Below are 20,155 nucleotides of genomic sequence, written 5' to 3'. Positions count from 1 at the left end.
AGAAGCCAAGGCTGTGCTTGCCAGACCCTGTGGTTATTTACTCTGGCACAAAATTAAAATAACTCTGTTTGTACTGGAGCATGAGTGGAATTTAACTCTTATTTAAAAGTAAACATGCAAGCAAGGAATATGAAACCATGTAAGAGTGTAAGAAAATATATTTATTAAATTCCATGGCAATACTATGGTAAAATTGTTAAATACATGCGTAATTTTAGACACCCAAGCAATACAACAGGAGTTACAACAGCCAAGCAAACTAGGTTTAAAAAGTATGCAAAGTTGGTATCTTAGTGTTAGGTTAGTCTTAAAAGTAATCTGCCACACCGGGGTATTATTTCCCCAACATGATCCCACGCTTCCTTTTTCAAGCATGCATTTGTTTAATGGCTTAGCTAATAAGTTTTCATGTTGATACGCTTTGCTGAATCAGTATTTTACTTAGTATGCTACAAGTTCATTAAAGTGCCTTGTGATGATTTTGCTTAAATGGTGAAAGAAATGTTTTTTTCAATAGAGGATTTGGAAGCGGGAAAACTTCAGTATCATTCAGCAACAGAAATATGTTAAGTGACTGATTAGATTTAGTGTGTTAGGAAGACTATTTTTGTCAGCTTGATTTATTGATTTATTCTCAGAAATTATTTCTATAGATGACTATTTCAAATTGGCAAACAATATTTTCACTAGTATTGAACAAAAGACCATTAAAACCTTTGTAAAAACAGAACATAAAAACATCTCTAAACAAATGATTTAGCTGTAAAAAATATGGTATAAAAAGAGCTAAAAAAACATTGAACCTATTCACAGTATATATTTTAAAAGTTACAGCATTATAGTACAACATTTTTTTTTTTTCAGGTGACCTGTATGACTCCATCATCTCCGCTGTTTTCTGCGCCACAACAGGATCAAAGTTCAAATTGCTGTTACCTTTGGGTAGGATTTCAGACCCAAGTCGATTCAGTTGTCTTCGTTTTTGCTATCCCCTGCGTTACAAAATTTTCTGACATGCTATGAAGCACAAAATGTTGTTCACCTTAAGCCATTCTTGAATCACATTAAGGAAACATTGTCAAAGTGATGTTCAAGGATTCTTTTTTTTATCGTATTACTACTAAAAAGTGTGAGACCTTGCCAGTTTCTCTTTTACTTTGCCCTGCCTGAGCGATTTCTTCTTTGAATTTTTCTCAGCCCAAATAAAGGAAATTATTTCATTTTTTGTTTTGCCCCTGGGTAAGTTTTACTTACTAGATTTTGCACAATATGAGGCCAAATGAGTTGCGAAGGCATTGAAACTTTGTGTGGAAGTTGCGCATACCCTTACACTGGAGCTTGCTTTCATGCAGCAATAGTCAAAGTGCAGATTTGGGACCATTTAAAAACCTACCTAGAGATTCTTTTGAGTATCGCATTAAAAAAATAAGGATGCCATCTGCTCTCTGCTGCACCACAAAAAGTTGCCCAAGCAGCGAGCAGCACCCGGCAGAAGGAACAGGGGGAGACTGGAGAGCGATTAACTCCATCCTCTCCTGCAGCACCCTGCCACCACACCAGCCCACCTGCACGGCATGTTGAGCCCCTGTCCTCCAAAATACGAAAGTCCTCTGGAGACTTTTTCGTTGTAGAAGCAGAAGGAATTAACAGACGTTTTTCTGGGTAAAAAGCACTGTCATGCACCCTGGGACAACTTGTAAAGTTACAGAAACCCCTGCCAATATCATCTGAGGTTTGTTTGCATAACATGCAAAAAGGAAACAAACACTGGCTATCTTAGAAACACTGGGGAAAATCCAGAGTTATATAAATGGGGGAGGAGAGGAAAAAGAATTGTTATGGAAGAAACTGTTCTCCAACTTCTAAGGAGATATTTAAAAACTTTATAGACAGACCCAAGCATGAAGAAATTAGTTTGAACCCATGTCGGTCATTTGGGGTCTGGGACTGTGTTTCCAGGCTTGCTAAGGACAAGGCAAAGAAAAAGCCAACAACAAACCTTGCCAACTGCCGACAGCATCTCTGAGCATCGGCCACACAGGGCACTGCTTACTGCGCAGCAGCACAAACCCCGCGCAGGGGGTCGGGAGGAGCACAGACGGCAGCTGTTTCCTCTAGATGAAACTCAGGAGGCACCTATTCAAGTACAGGGTTCCGAAAAGATCACTTTGGGAATTGCAAGCCAACTTCCTCTGCAATATGGACCTAGGTACATAATGATGTAAGCACGTACGTGCATAAGGGGTTAGGACTTTGTGTTAAAAATATTAATGCCATTTGCACTGAAGTCTTCATCAAAGTCTGTGGTGGAAGAGAAGATTCTATTTACATGGGAAACTCTTGATAGATTTATGGTACATGGAGCCTTGTTAGCAATCTCATTCTTTAAATGTTACATTTTTCCTACGTATTTCAAATTCTTTTACTATATTTCTATCTACTTGTAGGTATACAAATGTTCTATTTACAAAGCAGTATTTGTCTAAAAATAGAGCACATGATTTCTCATTGCCTTTTCTGAGTGATGTCTAAACACCTTCTCCCTCCAATGCATCCAACTGCCTTATTTTTGCTACTATTCATGTTCAACTGAGGGTCCTGGAGGACAAGGTCACATGAAACGCCACAGCCCTAAGCTTTAGCCAGCTGAACATAGCAAAAAAAACCCCAAAAGGCACCTTGAACGTGCCTCTTGAGAGCAGCCCAAAACCCGAGGTTAGCAGGAGCTTGCTGCTGCCGTGTTCCCAGCAGAGAAACCAAAGATGAAGAAGCACAGCGCATTTTCCAATTGTGCCGTGAGGGACGGCACGGCTACTGGTTCCCTTTGGAAATGGTTTACCCATGAAAGCAGCAACTACAGATAATAAAGACAGCTACCACGGCAAATGTCAGTCATTGGGTCCTAAGTCTGCTCATGCAGCCACTGCATAGCAGGGGAGATAACTCACCGCCCGCCTGTAATATTAGCTTACTATTTCGTTGATATATTAACTTGTAGTTCTGTGAGGTATATCACATGCAGATTTACCATCCCCAAATTTAACACACAAAACCAAGATCCCAGATCCCTGGCGTGTGTCAGAACAACAAAAATAATGAATGTGTCAAATAGAAGAGTGCACCATGTTACACCAAACGTGACCGATGTTCCACACATACAGTGAACAGTACAAAAACCCATTACAATCCCCAAATTGTCACATATGACAGGCATGGCTCAAAAATAAGAAGCAGCAGCACCGATCATTTGCTTTGGAAAGAAATTGCTTGGCATTAACACCCTACATCTCTGAACACTGATCCGACTGCAGGATTGAAGCACTGAGTTAAGAGTAACAGTATTTTGGACACAGTCCCTTCTGGTCACATCCCTTCTGCAAGTTGGGGTGGGATTTTTGTTTGGTTGGTAGGTTTTGTCTTTTAAAAAAAGCTGAACTTTCTATGAAAAAAGCAAAAAGCCAAAAGAACTCAAACGAAGTAGATGTTCAATACAGTAATAAGATCTTTCAGAAAATGATTGTTAGGAAATGCATAACTAAGTTTTCTAAGACATTTTTCAGAAACAATTTGACTGAAGAGGCTCACCAGGAAGCCAGAAGGCACTAGTACAAGGAGTCTGATCCCCTCTGAAGCCCAAAGTTTTAGTCTTACAATTGTTATCAATGCATTTAGAGGCCAAAGACCACCATGCTTTGAAAGTTAATTTGGTATGAACACATTCTTAAAGACGCTTCACTGACTTAAGGTGGCACTTGAGCTTAGAAAGCAAGTCCGTTCTGTGACAGTCCTTGTCACTCTTTCTTACTGCTCCATGCACCCAGGGGTGTCTTCACACGGTCACTAAAGTAGCACACAACCTCTCGCTAGCCATCTTGTATTTGGATTCGCTTTCTTTTTATTTAGGATAGGCATTTGAAAGGAGTCCTCACTGGCAGCACTGAACAGGCTCAAAAGACACCGCAGAGGTGAAGCAGCTGAGCTTTCAAGTGCTGGAATGAAAACTGCTTACTGGTTCATAATCATTAAGCAACAGTAGATGATGCTACATAAGCCTGTGTCTCTCCCCTGTTTGCCCCACTCTTCTGCTACTGATACGAGATGATGTGTATGGTAAGCCATTGCTATTAACAGGACTCTTCTGCCCTACATCCTGAAAGTCAGAACACCAGTCAAATAAAATATATAGTCAAAGTTTGGGGGAAAAAAAAAGAAAAAGTGATGGATAATTAGATGAGAGTGCTTTGATAACATCGAGGCAGACCCTGTATTTGTGGACCTTTACCCTACCTAATCACTAAGAAACGAAGCAATTTAAAATGCTGTTGCCTTTACTGAATAGGAAAAGCAGCACAAAGGAAAACCTGAGTATGGGATGCTTGTGTTTAAGTGATTCACCGTGGGAGCCCTGCGAAGGGTGTTAGGCTGCTCCCTGCGAGCTCTGTGTGTTCTCTGCAGCTACCCTGGCTTCCAGACGGACAAATTAAAAATTGTTAGTACTCTCAAACTTTAATTTGGTTTTGTTTCCTGCAATACTCAGCCATACGAAAGCACAGTTCTTCTTCATCATCAGCTGTTCTACTACAGAGGGGTTTCTTTGTTTGGATCACTATACAATGCTGTATGCTCCTCTGCACTGAAAAACTGTTCCACAAAAAACCCAAACCACTATTCATACACACTATCCATGACATCTTCTGCTTTCAAAAAAAAGCATATGACAGCACAATCTAAAATTGGTCTTAGGACATAAACACATTAACCCAAATCTGCACTAGTGAAAAGGAATCTGCTCTAAAAGAGATATTGTGAGAAAGGGTTGTTCCTACTAGGATTTAGCCACTTCCCAGCTATCAAGCACGAAGGGCAGAACTGTTTCCTTTTATGTATTACTGTAGTGTTCTGAATAATAGGCAGTAATAGATTAGGCATGAAACTTTCTCTTGCGATGATGGCTGGTGACAGACAGACACCAGCTCCTTGCACCGCCTGTCTGTCTCTTCACGCGCAGCTCTGCTAATTCCAAGATTCAACCTCAAAAGCAGAATCCTCTCTGCACTTTCTGTTCTTTCATACACATCTTGCACTCTGTCAGGTCTGCAGGCAGATCTATTTTTACTGTTGTCACAGTTCACTCTTTCAGGAGGCACAGACAGACATACTGATGACGATTTGGATGCTGTTTAGTGTTTTGCCTTTTTGTCAGTTTTGAAATACCTCTGCATTTTTATTTTATGGAGAACTCAGAGACATACCAACATCTGACACTGCACCATCTGTCACGGCACTTAGGTTTAACCTAATGCTTGGTTTTATTTTGATGGCCAGATCACAATGTTTGGAGATCAAATGCCTGTCAAGCTAGCCATCCTCCTTGTCTGCTCTCACACCTTTACAATTAGCAGCTGAGCCAATTCAGCCTCCTTATCTACTTTGGGATCCTGTTTAGAAAACCACTCCCTCAACCTATTTATTCAAAAAACCACAAAGTAGCTACAGAAACTGAAATCTAAAAAAAAAAAAAGATTTGTTTAGGACTTTATGGAGACCCTTTTTGATCAAGCTCTTCAACATTTTACCTCTCACCACTGTGTTTTACAGTAAGGAACAGGTAAGTTAGAAAGCACTTTCTCCTCTAAGCTAGTGATATTCATGTGTGCCACAGTCTGAAGTTTACACAGTGCCTAGAGATGCATATATGAAAACAAGCATTTTCAAAGATGATTGTTCTGAACACTCCATTAAGCACACAAATGTACATCATTTAAGCTTTCTTTGCATCACATGTCAGGTAAAGGAGAGGTAGTATTAGCGGCACTAAAATCTCCTTGGGTTTCTCCCTGCAGCTACAGAAATCCCACCTTGTACTCCCAGGTAGGATTTGTACAGAAGGTCCTGTTGGGTCGACACTGGAGAACAGCCAGGCAGCAGGTGGTGAAGCTATTACAACAAAGACCATCCAAAGAGCAATTTGCTCTCAAGGAGCTAGTACTGCTACCTCTAATTTTGCGTGCCAAACTGCTTGGCCAGCTAATGCTAGTAGACAGAGATTTCCCCATGGCTTACATTACTGTATAGTGCAAAGACTGGTGAACACTGGTGCGAATGGAGCACTGTACCACTTTGAAGCAGGAGATCTGGAGCTGAAGCTATGAAATACAAAATGCATTAGTGCAATACATTAGGAAAGACTAACTCTTTAACCAAAGAATAGAAAAAATATAGAGCATTCTAAATTCAAAAAAAAAAAGTTTTAAACTTTATGCAGTTCTTGTTGAGGTTTAAATCAGTGTTACACTTTTTTCCCCAAGTTTGTACCCCTGAGTCAAACATTGAATAAACATTGTACAGTAGGTACAGAAACTAGTGTCTAGTTAAAACGCAAGAGATTTGAATTGCTTCAGAAGTGTTAAACAGTAACAAAACCCTTCTGAAGGGGGGAAGAAAAAAAAAATAGCACTCTCATTTGTTCTTAGTTTATAACAAGGTGAAAGATCTCAAGAGTTTCCAACCACATCGTTTCCATGTGTTAGGCTGACGTTTGTGATAAATGAAACCTTCAATAAGGAAACCTGTTGGGGCCGTATCATTTGAGTATGCACAGTTGAGAACAACTACAACAAAGCAAAGCAATCTTTCCAAGTTATAAGTTGCATGAGACCATATTAATCTTGGAGCACTATGTGAAGGTAGGCAGAGTTCTTCGACTATGAGTATCAGGAGCTCTAAACTCAATACCCCTTATAGCCAATATATTTTACTAGAGTAATAACTAAATTGCTATAACTTTGGCCTCTAGGCCTCTATTAAAATGGAACATTAACACTTTTTCTAACTTAAACATGGTAACATTCAGCTAACTAGAACCTCTGCTGACTGTCTCCAAGAATAATTCATGCCTTTTGCACTTTTCTTCTTCCTTTCTTTACAACGTCAGGAATAAGAGCTTATTTAGAAGGCAGGTTCAGGTGCAACAAGGGCTCACTGTTAATCATTTGGTTTGTTCTGAAAAAAGTGTGTAAAGGACCACCCTATGTTACTGGGTTTGGGAGAGTCTTCTTCGTCTTTTGGGGGAAGGAGAAACTGTCGGGAATTAATGGAGCATGGGCTCCCAAAAGATGCGTTTTCATTGCTGCTTTCGACTGATCCAGGAGAGTCTGGAGTGTCCATGTTCCAGGCATTTGTGTTTGCTTGAGGTCTGTAACCTGCAGTTTTATCCAATTCTTCCTCTGCAGGTGGACGAGACTCCATCTTCAGAGCACTGATAGGCAGCTGCATTTGTGGCTTATAGCCTGCTGTAGTCATTAAGTCTATTTCTGGCTCCTCCTCTGGTTTAATTTGAGGCTGATACATTGATTGGATGTCAATGTAAACCACCTGAGATGACCCCACAGGTTCATCCATAGGGGGATTTGAGATCTCCTCTTCAATGATAGGGGGGCAGTAGGACACAACCACATGGTTCTCTGTTTCTGAGTCAGAGCCATCTTCAGGCACAGTGGTGTCTGCTGCCGGGGACATCATCTCTGTGTCTTCAATCTTGGGAGCTGCTGACCGTGTTTCCACCACTTCAACAGTGTTGGGGGTGCATGGGTTCATTTCCAGTGTTTTAAGTGTCTTATTCCCCTGAAGCGAGAAAAAGGAGAAGGGGGAGAGACTAAGCCTGGAAATCCTGAAAGCAACAACTTGCACAAATTAAACCAGTATGTTGACTTGTGGCTTGCATTCATCCCACTGCCATTAGCACAATATAAAAAAAGAATGTTTTAGTTCTCACTTTCTGGCTCATCACATATTCCTGTTGCTGTTAAAAGTATTTTAGCCAACTTAAAGAGACTGCAAATCTTGCAGTAAGTGTTTGAGAACTTTTTCACCAAATCTCGACTTTGTGTAACCCATTCCAGAAAGCTGTTTAAATGTTACGCCCAGTTACAGCTACTATATCTACCAGGAGTCTGCGGATACACTTCTCCACACTTTCCACTTCTCCTCACTTTCCACTTCTCCTAACGCCATGACAAAGACAGGTACATTACTCCCACATAGTTTTCATGTACTGACACTTCTCATTAGTGCGGGAGAAGAGAAATGCAGCAGTTCCTTCCTACTTCACACATTACAAGTAACTACATTAACAACAAGAAAGCTCTAGATAGCACCTGACAAAAGTTACTCAGCAGCTTGTCCTGTTCCTCCCTGCCACAGAGCTTTTCTACAACAGAAGCAGAAGACTCAAAGTTTAAAAAAGAGTTCTTTACTCGCAATATCTTTCAGAAATTTAAAATACTACATTTAAAATGAGGGTTACCTCACAGATGTTCTTCTGAAACTGCAGTGCCTTACTGTTCTCAGGATTCGGGATCTCTGGATAAAATGTTTCTTTAATCCTTTAAAGAGGAAAAAACAAACTTTTAAAAGTTACCAAGCCCTGAAACAGATTGCTAATATACAAAAGGGATCAGGAGGTTTTCCTTTAATTCAGAATACTGAAGACATCTGGCACAAAGATTTAGTGTGTTACACTTTCACTGGAAATGGAAAAAACAGCAAAACTTTTGTTTTTAAACTGGGGAACTTGATCTGCCACGTTTACGAAAAGTTGAAGATGGGATGTCTACCTGAGTGTTTGTGGATGGCTCACAAATTATAGTTTGTCGCCAATTTATTTCCATTTGGGAACTATTTATAAACAGTGCTCACTGGGAGACAGGCTCCTGCAAAACCTTTTTTGCATTCCTCACTCTGACCTCTCTCCAACTCAATTTCACCCTCACCTTCTACAGTGTCTTTTTGCCACCAATCTTTAAACAAAGCCCACTGACATCTTTGGATACTTGGAGAAAACAAAGTGTAACTAAAATAATAGAAAACTCTAGCCCTGGAGCAAACACATCCAGGAAAAGATCAGAATTGAATGCAGGCATTTACCATTCCCTCTTTCGGTAGCAGAAGATGCTGGCCACCACTCCAAGCAGCACAACCACTGCCACAGGGATGAGAATTGCAATGATTAATCCTACAGCTGGAGGATGAAAAAAGAACAGACAGTAAATATATATCCAAAGTTACCAGCAAGTTTTACGCCTTTTCTAACATTCCCACAGATTAGAGACCATTTCGTTAAACTCGTCTAACAGTGGTCTGCAGTGACCCATAACATACTCCTCCCCTTTGCTGGAAGGGAAAAAGTCCATCCACAAACAGAGCTGATTCAGTGATAACTATAGGAATCAGTAGATACTCCTCTCTGATTGCTTAATTGTGAAAGGCTTCGGGTGCAACACAAGACTGATAGCCACTGTAATTCTGTTCTCAGTAAGCACTGGAATTGCCCTTTCAGGTTACTTGAGCTGGCCAAATCTCTGGTAATGCCTCTCATAGTCCAGCAACTCATTGCACAAACTGCACTGCCTTTTTATGGTTTACAATGCTTCTGATCCCCAGGGTTTAGCTCCGATACATTCCCACCGCCTTGGGAGTTTGATCTTTCATGTATTTCAGTTGCACCCCAGTGTTTAGTCTTTCATATGAAATACTTTCTTCTTTTTTTTTTTCTCATTCCCCAAAGTCAATCTTTTTTTTTTTTTTTTCTAACTGTCTTTCTGGGTTTGTTTCCGTCAGGGGATCGATAAAACTAAATTCAAAGCAGAGAGGCATCTGTTTATAATTTTTATAATTCTGAAACTGGTAAATATTCCCAGTATGTCTTTCTTCCCACCATGTATTACCAGATATTCATCATGGGAAACCTGACAAAAACAACTAGCTGCTTGCGAAGGCTCCACCATATTTAGTAGCAGTTTAGAAGTTATTTTTCTTGCATACATTACCACGAACTACAAGGTAGCTTTAATAGGAAAAGATCTTTTCCTCACCCTGAACTGTACCAATTTTGGTATTTAAAAATAACCAACTAACTAATTTAAAAATTAGACTGTAGGCCCAAACTACCTAAGGGGACCTGAAAAAAAAAAAAAAAGAAAAGAAAAGCTCAGCCTTATGTATGTTGTACAGCCCCTGTGCTGAAGACTATTAATGAAGAGGGATATTCAACTTACAGTCCTCCTTTGTCACCACATAGAGGCTGTTTGGGGGGCTCAACCCACCAGCAGTGTAGGCTTGTAGGTCCAGTTGGTAACTCGTCTTGCCTTGAAGATCAAGTATTTTCAAAGACTTCTTTGTTAAGTCAGTGATATTCTTGACTTTAAGTTCTGGATTCCCTGATTGTTTGGAAGCAGTAAGAAAAGCACAACTTTGTAAGAAAGGATTCACAAAGACAGCCTCAGCTTCAGCAAGACTTTCATGAAGTCAGCACAGGAAACCTGAAGAACAATCTGTGTAAAGGAAAACTGAAATAAAGAATCCTAGCAGTGCTGTTTCCTTACACAGCACCAAACAGCGCAGGAGCGTGTTGTTGCTGCAGACTGGCTTCAGTTTCTTACACTCCTGCTTGTTCCCTTACGTTAATGTGAGTCAGGCTCCAGTTCTGTACAGAGATGTCCTTACGAGATGGGTACTGGAAGAATATACCCAATTAAATACAGCCATGTAACCTCCCCCATGTCCCGTCTACCCAGGGTAACTGTACGCAGGGCAGTGTGTCACATTGCCACTTAGTCACTGCATTGCTTTACGGCCTCAGTGGGACAGGGCTTTCTCTGACTTTTGCCTTCTATTAAAAAACAACTGTGCTAACCACACATGGAGCTGATTATTGCAAGTACCTTTGTCACATATCAGCAGCCAATTATGCCAGTGAGCAATGCAACTGAATTATGATTAAAGCATCTTTTTTTAAAGTGAAACTAAATTATTAAAAAAAAAAAAACAACAAAGAAACGGTTGAGCAAGGAAGTTGCAATCTATAGATTTCATTTACCTGATTCAGAAAGCCTTGGCTTTAAAGCATCTTTTTCACCTTTTGCAAAGGAAAGCCGATATCCCTCTAAAAACCCCTGACAATCTTCAATAGGAATGTCTTCCCATTTTACCAATATAGAATCTGAAGAAGTTTCTTCTACAGTAAAATTTGGTGCACGTTTTGGAGCTGTAGGGAGAATAATGACGGAAAAAGCTAGTAAGAAAACACCTTATCATTAAATGCTGAATCCATGTGTTTCATCAGTTTTATTTCAGGGCTAGCATTTTCAACTTTTTCATGAATACTTTTCCCTCACTGTCAAAGAACATGTGAAAAGACTTACCAGGTGATACTACAAAAATACAAGTATGCCAATCTCGTTATGAATTACTGCAGTATTATCTACTAACAGAGGCAGAAAGAAAAATCTCTCCCTGAGCAGTCTCACAGACCCATACATGTAAATACCCTTCTTCCTGCAACAAACCCCACAAGATTGCATAAACATACAGAGCACACAAATTACTTAGCTTTTAAAGGCTTTAACTCTGTGCCTTCATTGCTTGTCTTCAAATTAAACAAACTCCACATTCCTATCATGGAAATCTATCTCGTCTTAGCAGAAGTACTCTTAACAGACATCCCAAGTCCTCACTCCAATACCTGTACCCCACTGAAAGTGTTACAGCAGCTATTGTGTAAGGTCACGCGCATCAGGACTTAGTCTGACACCTAGCATTGATCTACCAGTGACAAACTCATGTTTAAGAATGCACCTGTTTTTGCCTTGGTGGTGGTTATCTGTCCAAAGGCAAATCTGAAGTTTTAGAATGAATCTATGCTCTTGTGCAAAGTGAACACATTTCTCAGTTCCTAATAAATTTCTTCTTACTCTTCAACGCATTTGTAGTCCCCCCCAAGTCTTAATCCTTTCACCTTGAAAGCTTCCCATCTGTTGAGAACGCATATGGAAAAGCCCGGGAAAACTGTTCACGATTTTTACAGAGATACAAATGGCTGAAAGTTGAGTTTCTGGTAAAACTGACTTAATCTCACCTTCAACCATAGCAATGAAATACACAATGGCTTTTCCAAGGGCTCAGATTATGTCAGCAGCTCAGTTTTCCAAGCAAACTATTTTAGCAGAAAACACGTTAAACTTTAAGTCGAAATGGGTGCTGCAGTTACAATACAATACAGTTGCAACGTTAAAGGGTAAGGCCATGTTCAGATACTTGTAGATGCTTTTTGTATTTGCCAGGCTGTACCAAATGTGCTCAGAAATTTACTTTGACTTGACAAATCAAAAAGTTGCGTCCTCTCCTGCAGAAGGGACCGCAGCCCTGTGGTTCAAATTATGCCTGTGCCTTCAACTCTGAAGACCACTGTCTTCAGAGTAAATGACTGTGAGAGCCTATACCACCACACAAGCCATATTGTACGCATATGCAATCACCCACCACACAGGGTCATCGCATGCTGGGGACTGTAAGTGGCTGGAGAACTGTATTACAATTATACACAGAGAACAAGCAGAAGTCAGTAGCGCTGTATGGAGATTCTGGTCTCTATCTTCTTCTGCCAATACTGAGCTAAAAATAGACACAGTCTAAATTCACTTTGTAAAGATCCTGAACGATAAAGTGCACTTACGCAGCTCCTTCATATACCCAGTTATGTTTTTCAATAACTGATATCCACTGGATTTGCAGCCATATAGTGAAAAGTTGTATCTCACGCCAGGTCGAAACAGAGCTGCAAGAGAAAACCACGGTAAGAATATTTTGCTTACAAAGAGCGATGCTTTTAGCTTTCACATGATGCAGACTTACATGAATACGTACTAAAAAATTACAAAGTCTTAGACCACAGTGTTAGGTATAAATACTGCTCCTACTTGTAATTCCTATAAAAGCTATGCCATCAGATGTGGTTCAGAAGCAGCAAGCACACCTAGCTCCTGGAGAAATTTTGGTTCTAAACAAATAGGATTCAAAACAAGCTACTCAAATTGCATAAATTGCCCTTTCCATAGGGAAACACAACCTGATGTTACCAGAAACAATCCCCTTCCTTTCCTCCCACGGCAGCCATGTAGATCTTGCCTCTTCCTCAGAAATACAAATGCATTTTGAAATACCCAGGCTTATTATAGCAACAGTACAAAAGAAATTCAGAGAACTCTCAAAAGTGATAGTGAAGCCCTTTAGTGATGAACTCCAGGCCTGAACTGACTCTACAGAACACAGATAGTCATCAAATTTCCACTTCGCATCTCTTTGGTGAAGGCATATATGTTTGAACGAGTAAATAATTCACCACTTCCTGGTATTTCCTCAAGTCAGGGGTGTAAGTTACTTTCAAGATATTTTCTAAACAAGATGCCACCTTGAAACTCTACAGAAGTCAAGTGGGTTTTGCAAGAGTTCAGGCCCAGCCTGAGAGATTCTCCTGGCAGGAATAAGCACAGTGGTGTGTTTGCCAGCTTGAGCCCAGCCCCAGCAGCCTGGTAACTCCCACAACGTGCTGCAAGAAGCATCCCAGGGGAGAGCTCAGGACTACAGCAGTGCACTGTTGGACAGACATAGTATTGTCTGCTTAGAAAAAGCAAGCTCTAGTCCGCACAAACAAAAACAACATGGGCACAGTGGTGTAATTATAGGGAGGAAAACACTTTGCTCCCCCCTTCCCCCGCCAGGTCCCACTCCTCCCCAACTTTCCTATGTACAAAGCTCCAAGTTGTTTTCTCTAATGGAGACTATATATACACTAAACTCTTCTAAAAGGCAAATATGTACCCTTTTAGACAGCAGAGAAAAATCCTACATATTTCTTGGGTCCTCTCTTTCCTCTTCTGCTCCTACTAGTCCCACCACAGCTGAGTTTCATTTTCCTGATCTGCCCACCAGCATCTAGAGACCTGGAATGTGCCCTGTTCCAGGAAATTTCAATTGCTGACAGCAAGCCAACACATGGAGGTCACTCTTAAAAAAATTTGCCTCATGTAAAAACAACGGATTAGTCTTCCCCCATCCTGAGCAGCGCTGTTTACGTTTAGAATACAAATAAAACCCCAAACCCTAGATTAACCGTTATGCCTTAGGCTGAGTTAGGAAGTTGTTGAGTGTAGCTTGAAGAGGTAATTTCAAAACAGTTAATAAACATTGGATGATAACAGTTAAGTCAAGACTGATACTTGGATTTGGCAAGGCTGTGTAAGAAATTAAAATAAACACAGTACCAAGAAGGGGTTCATTTATATACACAAGCACACAGCAATGCAACGATCTTCAACCTACAGCTCTGGTGCTGCTCTCATTCCACTCGCTGCTCAGGTTCTTAACCATAGACTCACAAAAAATTATTTCTGACTTACCAGACTTTATCACTGCATCTGTTGTATTTGAAGGAAATTTCTGCCAGTCGACACTACAGGGTTCAGACCCAGATGAATGACACCATTTTACTATGTAGCCACAGGTCATGTTGGGGTAAGAATTCCAAGAAATATAAATTCCATTCCCCATTGCCACAGCCCGATCTGTTTTGACATTGTCTGCAACAAAGACGACACGAAAATCCATCAGAGAGCAGACACTTATCTGTAGTCCAGGCTGGAAGAAAGCCTTCCAGCCACAGCACAAAGGTTTTACAAACTGCAGTCATTTCTAAGAACCAGAGGCGCACTCCTGGTGCTGTGAAATTCGAAGCGGTGCACTCGGCTATGGTTTCTGAAGTGCTGGAAATCAGACGTAGCCTGCAGCAAATCCCTCAGCCAGCCTTAAGTAGGATGACAAGAAGTGTTGCAGCTCATGACTGGCTTAAAAAGCACTTTTTCAAGGTAAGGATTTACAGCAGATGTCAGGTTCAAATCTGACTTGACACCAATTTGGCAGGAGCCTCCAGCTATAAATTCCTACTGTCATTTCATCAGTTTTCTTTGTGTTCCTTTCAAAGTGACTTGCTGTCACTCGCCCAACAGCCAACCATTTTTCACCCAGAATCAACACCAAAAGTCATGTCCCCGGTGAACTTTATGGGGCTCCAGTCTACCAAGGGTAAATTAAAAAAAAAAAAAAAAAAAGCTTTGCGTTTAGTCTATTTTTCTTGTTCTTGATTATCAAAGGTTTAGCTGCCCTTGAAGCGACCAGGTCTGGGAACGACTTCTGATTCCTGCAGTTTCCCTCCATGGTTGTCCATCAGATGGGACCCTGCTGAGCTAAGGGATGTTTTCCAAAGGCCACCACAACAGCGGTGGCCCCACAACAGATTTGCAAAAACAATCTCAGGGTTTCAGTTTTTCTTTTTAAAGCGTTCTCATTTATGCTCCCTATTGAGTCTATTATTTCATGTTATTAAAGCCATAAACTATGGGAGGCTGAAGGGCAAGGGCAGTTTTTAAGAACCAGTGCTGTGAAAACTTTAGTCTCACAGATGTGCTGTGAATGTTGAAGGACTGTCTATTTCTAAATAGTCTCACACACAGCTAAGTGTACAATCCTATTCTAGCTTGCTCATGGCAACAGACATGATTAAAAAAAGCAAGTCAACCCCAGAAGGCTCTCAATACTATTCCCTAAAAAGCTACTACACATCCAGTGAAGCTACCCTTCTATGATGCTGGGAGAGAGCATATTTCTAATTAGATTGCTTTAATTTTCCTATTTACAGGAAAGACTTTTTACTGACAGTGCGCACATACTCTCTGAAGAATGCTTAAATACACCACACTCAATTTTATTTCCTGAGCCAGATGACTAGAAATGCACCCAGGCCAGTACTGCTCATTTTGGTGTATTTATAGCTGCAACCTAGACTAGCAGAAATAACTACTAGCACTTCAGTAGTACTGTGGTAGTGGAGCCTGTAACAGCCAGATTCTATGCCCGGACTCTCTGCAGAGCACTTTTCAGAGACAGTGACAAATTAATTAAGGCAGAGTACCCTTTGTTTGTGTTTTCAGTTTTCACAAAACCTCAGCAGATCTCAAGCTTCAGAGCCACTGCTCTCTTACGGCCATTAAGAGCACTTACAGACTGTACACAGGAAGCAGCCAGAAAAGATGTTTGGGCAGAAATGTCATCCAGTTCAGCGAATGAGTCATCTTTCATGACTCCAGCCAGTGACTCAGATAATTCCTATACCAACTTGGGAGCAAATTTTCAACGAGTACAAGATGGGTAACACCAAAGGGAACCTCAGACATCCAAGAGAAAGCTATAAATGAACGCAAAGCTCCAGCTGCCATCAGCTGTCCCACACCACAAACCTATTACAGAGACCTCCCCGACTCCCACTCTCATTCGTCCACTGCTGAAGGAGAGCTGTAAGGGCATGTTTGTTCACTCAACTGTCCCATACAATTACTTTTCCCTCCAAAGCGCAGACTGAGAATATACTTTTAGGTACTGGTGTTTCGGAGAAGCACAAGAAACACTAAAAGCAATGGTTTTCCTTCACACAGAAACAAAATTGATATTTCTCTCACTGTGAATCTCAGCCAAAGCACATTTGTTCCGATGTGAGATGGCACTGTCTTACCAGAACCTGAGTTGCAAGCGGGGAAACTGTGATACCTGTTCTCTGGGTGGGGAAGGAGAAGTAGCACCATATACGCTCCTGGCAAAGAAGCAGAGAGGGGCCTCGCTGTGTAAATCTGTCCTCCTTGTATGCACTGGCCAGATCTGCAGCTAAACGTTTGGGCTTTGGGAGATCACACTCTTCCTGGTGTGCAGGGAAGCATGGACTCTCAATAGCCACACACAATATTATCTTCTCCCCAAGCTCTGTGTTAGGAGCAGAAAATCATTATCTGGCTCGGCTATTTCCCTTTACAAAAGCCCACAGCGAGAGTGGCAGTGCTTTAATTGGGAAGCGAAAGTCCTACCTCCTTTTCAAACTGGCTTCTAGCACAAGGATGCCAACACTTTACCAACCAGCCCAATTAATATTCTCCTGCAGAGCTCACAGGAATTGAACTGACAATTCTCCCCTTAAAAAGCCACACACCTCCAAAACTTTGTTCTGATTCTGTTTAACATATAACACTTTTCAGCGTCTCAACAAGAACACAAGTTCCCTAAACACCACAGATCAAAACTAACACTACGGAGCCTCATCCTTGTTGTTCCTGGGAGGGCCTCAGAAAAGTCTAAATAGCTGCAGAGACTGCACACTATCACCCTCCTTTTATGCAGAGAGCACAATTAATTGGTGAGACACTACCCTAAAAGCAAAGCAGCAATTTTTTTCTTCCTCCACCCAGGAGATTTGGGTGGGGAAACAAACCAGAAAACAAACACAAACAAAAAAAAGCAAGTATCTTATTTTTCCATAAACAAACTCGCCCAAGTATTCCTCAAGGTGATTAGCTCTCTGCTGTAAGCACTCACCGCTTGGAAGTTCCACACTCGTTATCCTTGAAGGAGGAGAGGAGCCTGCATGATTTTTGGCTACAACACTAATGACACAGTCATTTTTTCCAAGTTTTATCTCAGTACTGTTTGAGGGCTCAGTGACTTCTTTATACTCCAGCGGTGTCTCCAGCAGGTAACAGGACACTTCATGAGACACTATTTTTCCATTGGCTTCAGACAGGGACAAAGGCTATGAATGGACAAAGAGCACATTAAAACCCAAATGACATAAACAAAAGAAGACATAGGATAATACGACTTTAATGTCCTGATCTAGTCTGATGACTGTATAGAACTACGAGGCAGAAAAGAGAGTTACTCAAGTATTACTTTGAGAATTAACACGAGTTCTTAGGTTTTTAATTTTCAGCTGAGATGTATTAAAACTTTAATTCCTCATGTGAAATGTTTCTCAATGTAATGTTTATATTATAAAACTTTAATAATATTGTCATTTGGAGCAAAGTATTTGTCTCAATAGATGGTTCTATAAAAAGTTAAGCAGTTGGATGTATCGACTATACACTTCACTCACTTATAATTTGTGTAAGGAAATAGTTTTCACAGCGTTACATTACTTAATATTTTAAAACTTTAAGTGTCCTACCTACCTTCCAGAAGATTTTTACACTTTTTCCAGAAGGACTTCTCTCTCTCCAGATATCTGGTCCTCTTGCAGGAGCTAAGAAAAATAAAAAAAGAGGTGTGGGGTTTTTTTTCCAAGTTGCACAGTAGACAATGTACCATCTACTAAAATGTTAGGTTTTCTGGATGCCTAATTTAAAAATATGTGGCTTCACAAGTTCAACATTTTATCATCAAAGAATTAAGTAAACTTACGGGCTTCCAGTGTTGTGTGCTCCTGTGTCCTGCTCCAGTCACTCCACCTCCAGAAGTGGTCAGCAGCCGAGCAGCGCACCCTGAACTGGTATTTGGTGTACGGGTGCAATGTGTTCAGCTGAGCTGTGTAAGTTGAGAATTTTCCACCAGGCATGGAGACATTGTGCTGTTAAAAATTTACAGAAATGGACATGATACATACATATTTTTTGCTGCTAGATTATACTGAAAGTCAATGCCTAAAAAGGTGATATTTTTCCCCAAGAATACCAACAGCGTGAAAAAAAGCTGCAGTCAAACCCTACAAAGAAATTAATGGAAAAGAAAAATATTTCCTATGCAGTCACCCTAAACAAAAGACAGTTTTTCAGAGCTCTGCCAAAATAAAGTCATACACAGCACAGAAACTGAAATATGACAGTAGGTAGCACCTTCGAGATGTAAAGGACAAAAAGGAGAGAGAACACCGCTGAGCCTTCAACAGGATGAGCTCTGCACACAATGGCAGACTGCAGCTTCCCCTCTGTCCTACCCAGTCCCCCTCTCTGCCACATGCCGCAAAACTTCTCCTCACGTGAGGCAAGCCAGGATTTCACCTCTGGTATTGAGAACCTGCACTTCCACTGTGCATGTGAACGTCACACTGGGTGGACAGAGGCCTTTTTACCTAAGACACGTGCACAGAAGCACGCTGAAGACTGTCTGTCTGAGCAAGATGTTTATCATGCTGTCTTCTTCCTAGGCAGTCCTTTCTCCTTCAAAAGACAGTATCCAAGCCTGACCCAGGTGATCCCTGTTCACAGCTCTTATGACAGGGCTAGTCTCTCCTATTATCCTTAAAATGGTGCAAGTCTAGGGAGTATTTCAGTTTCATGACTACTTAAAGAAACCCTAAGCCTGGGAATATTTTTTTACTGAATCTAATTATAACACATGTGCATCACAGCTGCCAAAAACTGGACTCCAAGTGACTTTAAGATGCAACTAATTGTGCATTTCTAAAGCCAAATGACAACTTGAAAAATATAAAAAGGGCCAACAATCTCTCACACGGATAGAAAAGCTTCTGAAAACATCCTCAAAATGCCATGTAAAACCCCATAACAATTTCACAGCTACTTTTGTTTATTACAGAGAACTCTTGGAGGTTTTTTATTAAGCAACCAGAGACAACATAACAAGGCTGCAAAAAAAAGCTTCTACCAAGCTGTCTGCTGTGTTTCAAAATATCTGTAGCTGCAGGCTCTGACACAGGTGCCGTGAACCAAACGGCTGTGGCAGCGTAAGGCCGTCTCCCACTGCCCCTGATGACTGGCCTGGTAGCAGAGTTCCCGAGAAAGTGTGCGCCCCAGGCTTCAAGCAGCGTAACTCTGGGGACACAGAACTGTGCAAACCTACTTTTTCTTTTTAGCAGTTTAAACTAACTGAGCTGGGGGTGGGTGACACTCAGGTGTTTGTTACCCCCGCTGACTGCTCCAGAAGCAGTAACTGCTGGGAGCAAAGACATGCAGACACCTGTGGGTGATGGTATCTCGGACTGTACACCAAAATTTAACACAGCTCATCTGTCAGAGCTGTTATGTACAGCTAAAAGCCAGTTCCTTCTCCTGTTAATTCTAAAGATACCTATGACTTTCATTGCAATACCTAATCTTTCTCTGGGTACTACTTAACACATGTCACTACAGAGAAAATATAAAAGCTTAAGGCTTCATCATTAAGTGCTTTGAAAGTATTTTAAAAATACTCTTACAGACCATGCGTTAACTACTACCCTATTATTTTAGAGGCAATGTATATAATGATTATCTTCAGCCTTAGCTGCATCACTTCTGTGGCTCGAGTGGCTTTATTCAAGGCTGTGCCCAACAGGCAACTAAATGCAGTGGGTAAGAGAATACTGCTAAAAATCAAATAAGTGTTGTAAAAAGCAGCCTCTGGGGTTAATGTGTTCAAATTACAAATTCAAGCTCTTTGCAGCAAGACCTAGTAATTCAGCGTGTGCCTACCCAAGCTGGTCAGAGACATCCAAATGCCCAAA

General features: G+C 41.0%; 1 protein-coding gene across 9 annotated transcripts in view; it reads right to left on the bottom strand.

The window, feature by feature from the left end:
* Positions 1 to 140: 140 nt before the first annotated feature.
* Positions 141 to 20,155, bottom strand: part of LIFR (LIF receptor subunit alpha) — a 90,048-nt gene continuing 70,033 nt past the window's right edge. For all 9 annotated transcript variants that reach the window (XM_054185323.1, XM_054185326.1, XM_054185324.1 and 6 more), the window contains 10 exons: positions 18,115 to 18,280; positions 17,886 to 17,956; positions 17,251 to 17,464; positions 14,235 to 14,414; positions 12,512 to 12,613; positions 10,877 to 11,044; positions 10,056 to 10,217; positions 8,926 to 9,019; positions 8,306 to 8,384; positions 141 to 7,623 (listed from right to left, as the gene is read on the bottom strand). In XM_054185323.1, coding sequence (XP_054041298.1) covers positions 6,985 to 7,623; positions 8,306 to 8,384; positions 8,926 to 9,019; positions 10,056 to 10,217; positions 10,877 to 11,044; positions 12,512 to 12,613; positions 14,235 to 14,414; positions 17,251 to 17,464; positions 17,886 to 17,956; positions 18,115 to 18,280 — 1,875 coding nt within the window. In that variant the 3' untranslated portion in view covers positions 141 to 6,984. The remainder of the gene's footprint in view (positions 7,624 to 8,305; positions 8,385 to 8,925; positions 9,020 to 10,055; positions 10,218 to 10,876; positions 11,045 to 12,511; positions 12,614 to 14,234; positions 14,415 to 17,250; positions 17,465 to 17,885; positions 17,957 to 18,114; positions 18,281 to 20,155) is intronic.

The sequence above is a fragment of the Rissa tridactyla genome, chromosome Z (assembly GCF_028500815.1).
Source record: "Rissa tridactyla isolate bRisTri1 chromosome Z, bRisTri1.patW.cur.20221130, whole genome shotgun sequence".
NCBI classification, from domain to species: Eukaryota; Metazoa; Chordata; class Aves; order Charadriiformes; family Laridae; genus Rissa; species Rissa tridactyla.
Note: the sequence above shows the minus strand (reverse complement) of the source record. Positions and strands in the feature narration are given on the sequence as shown.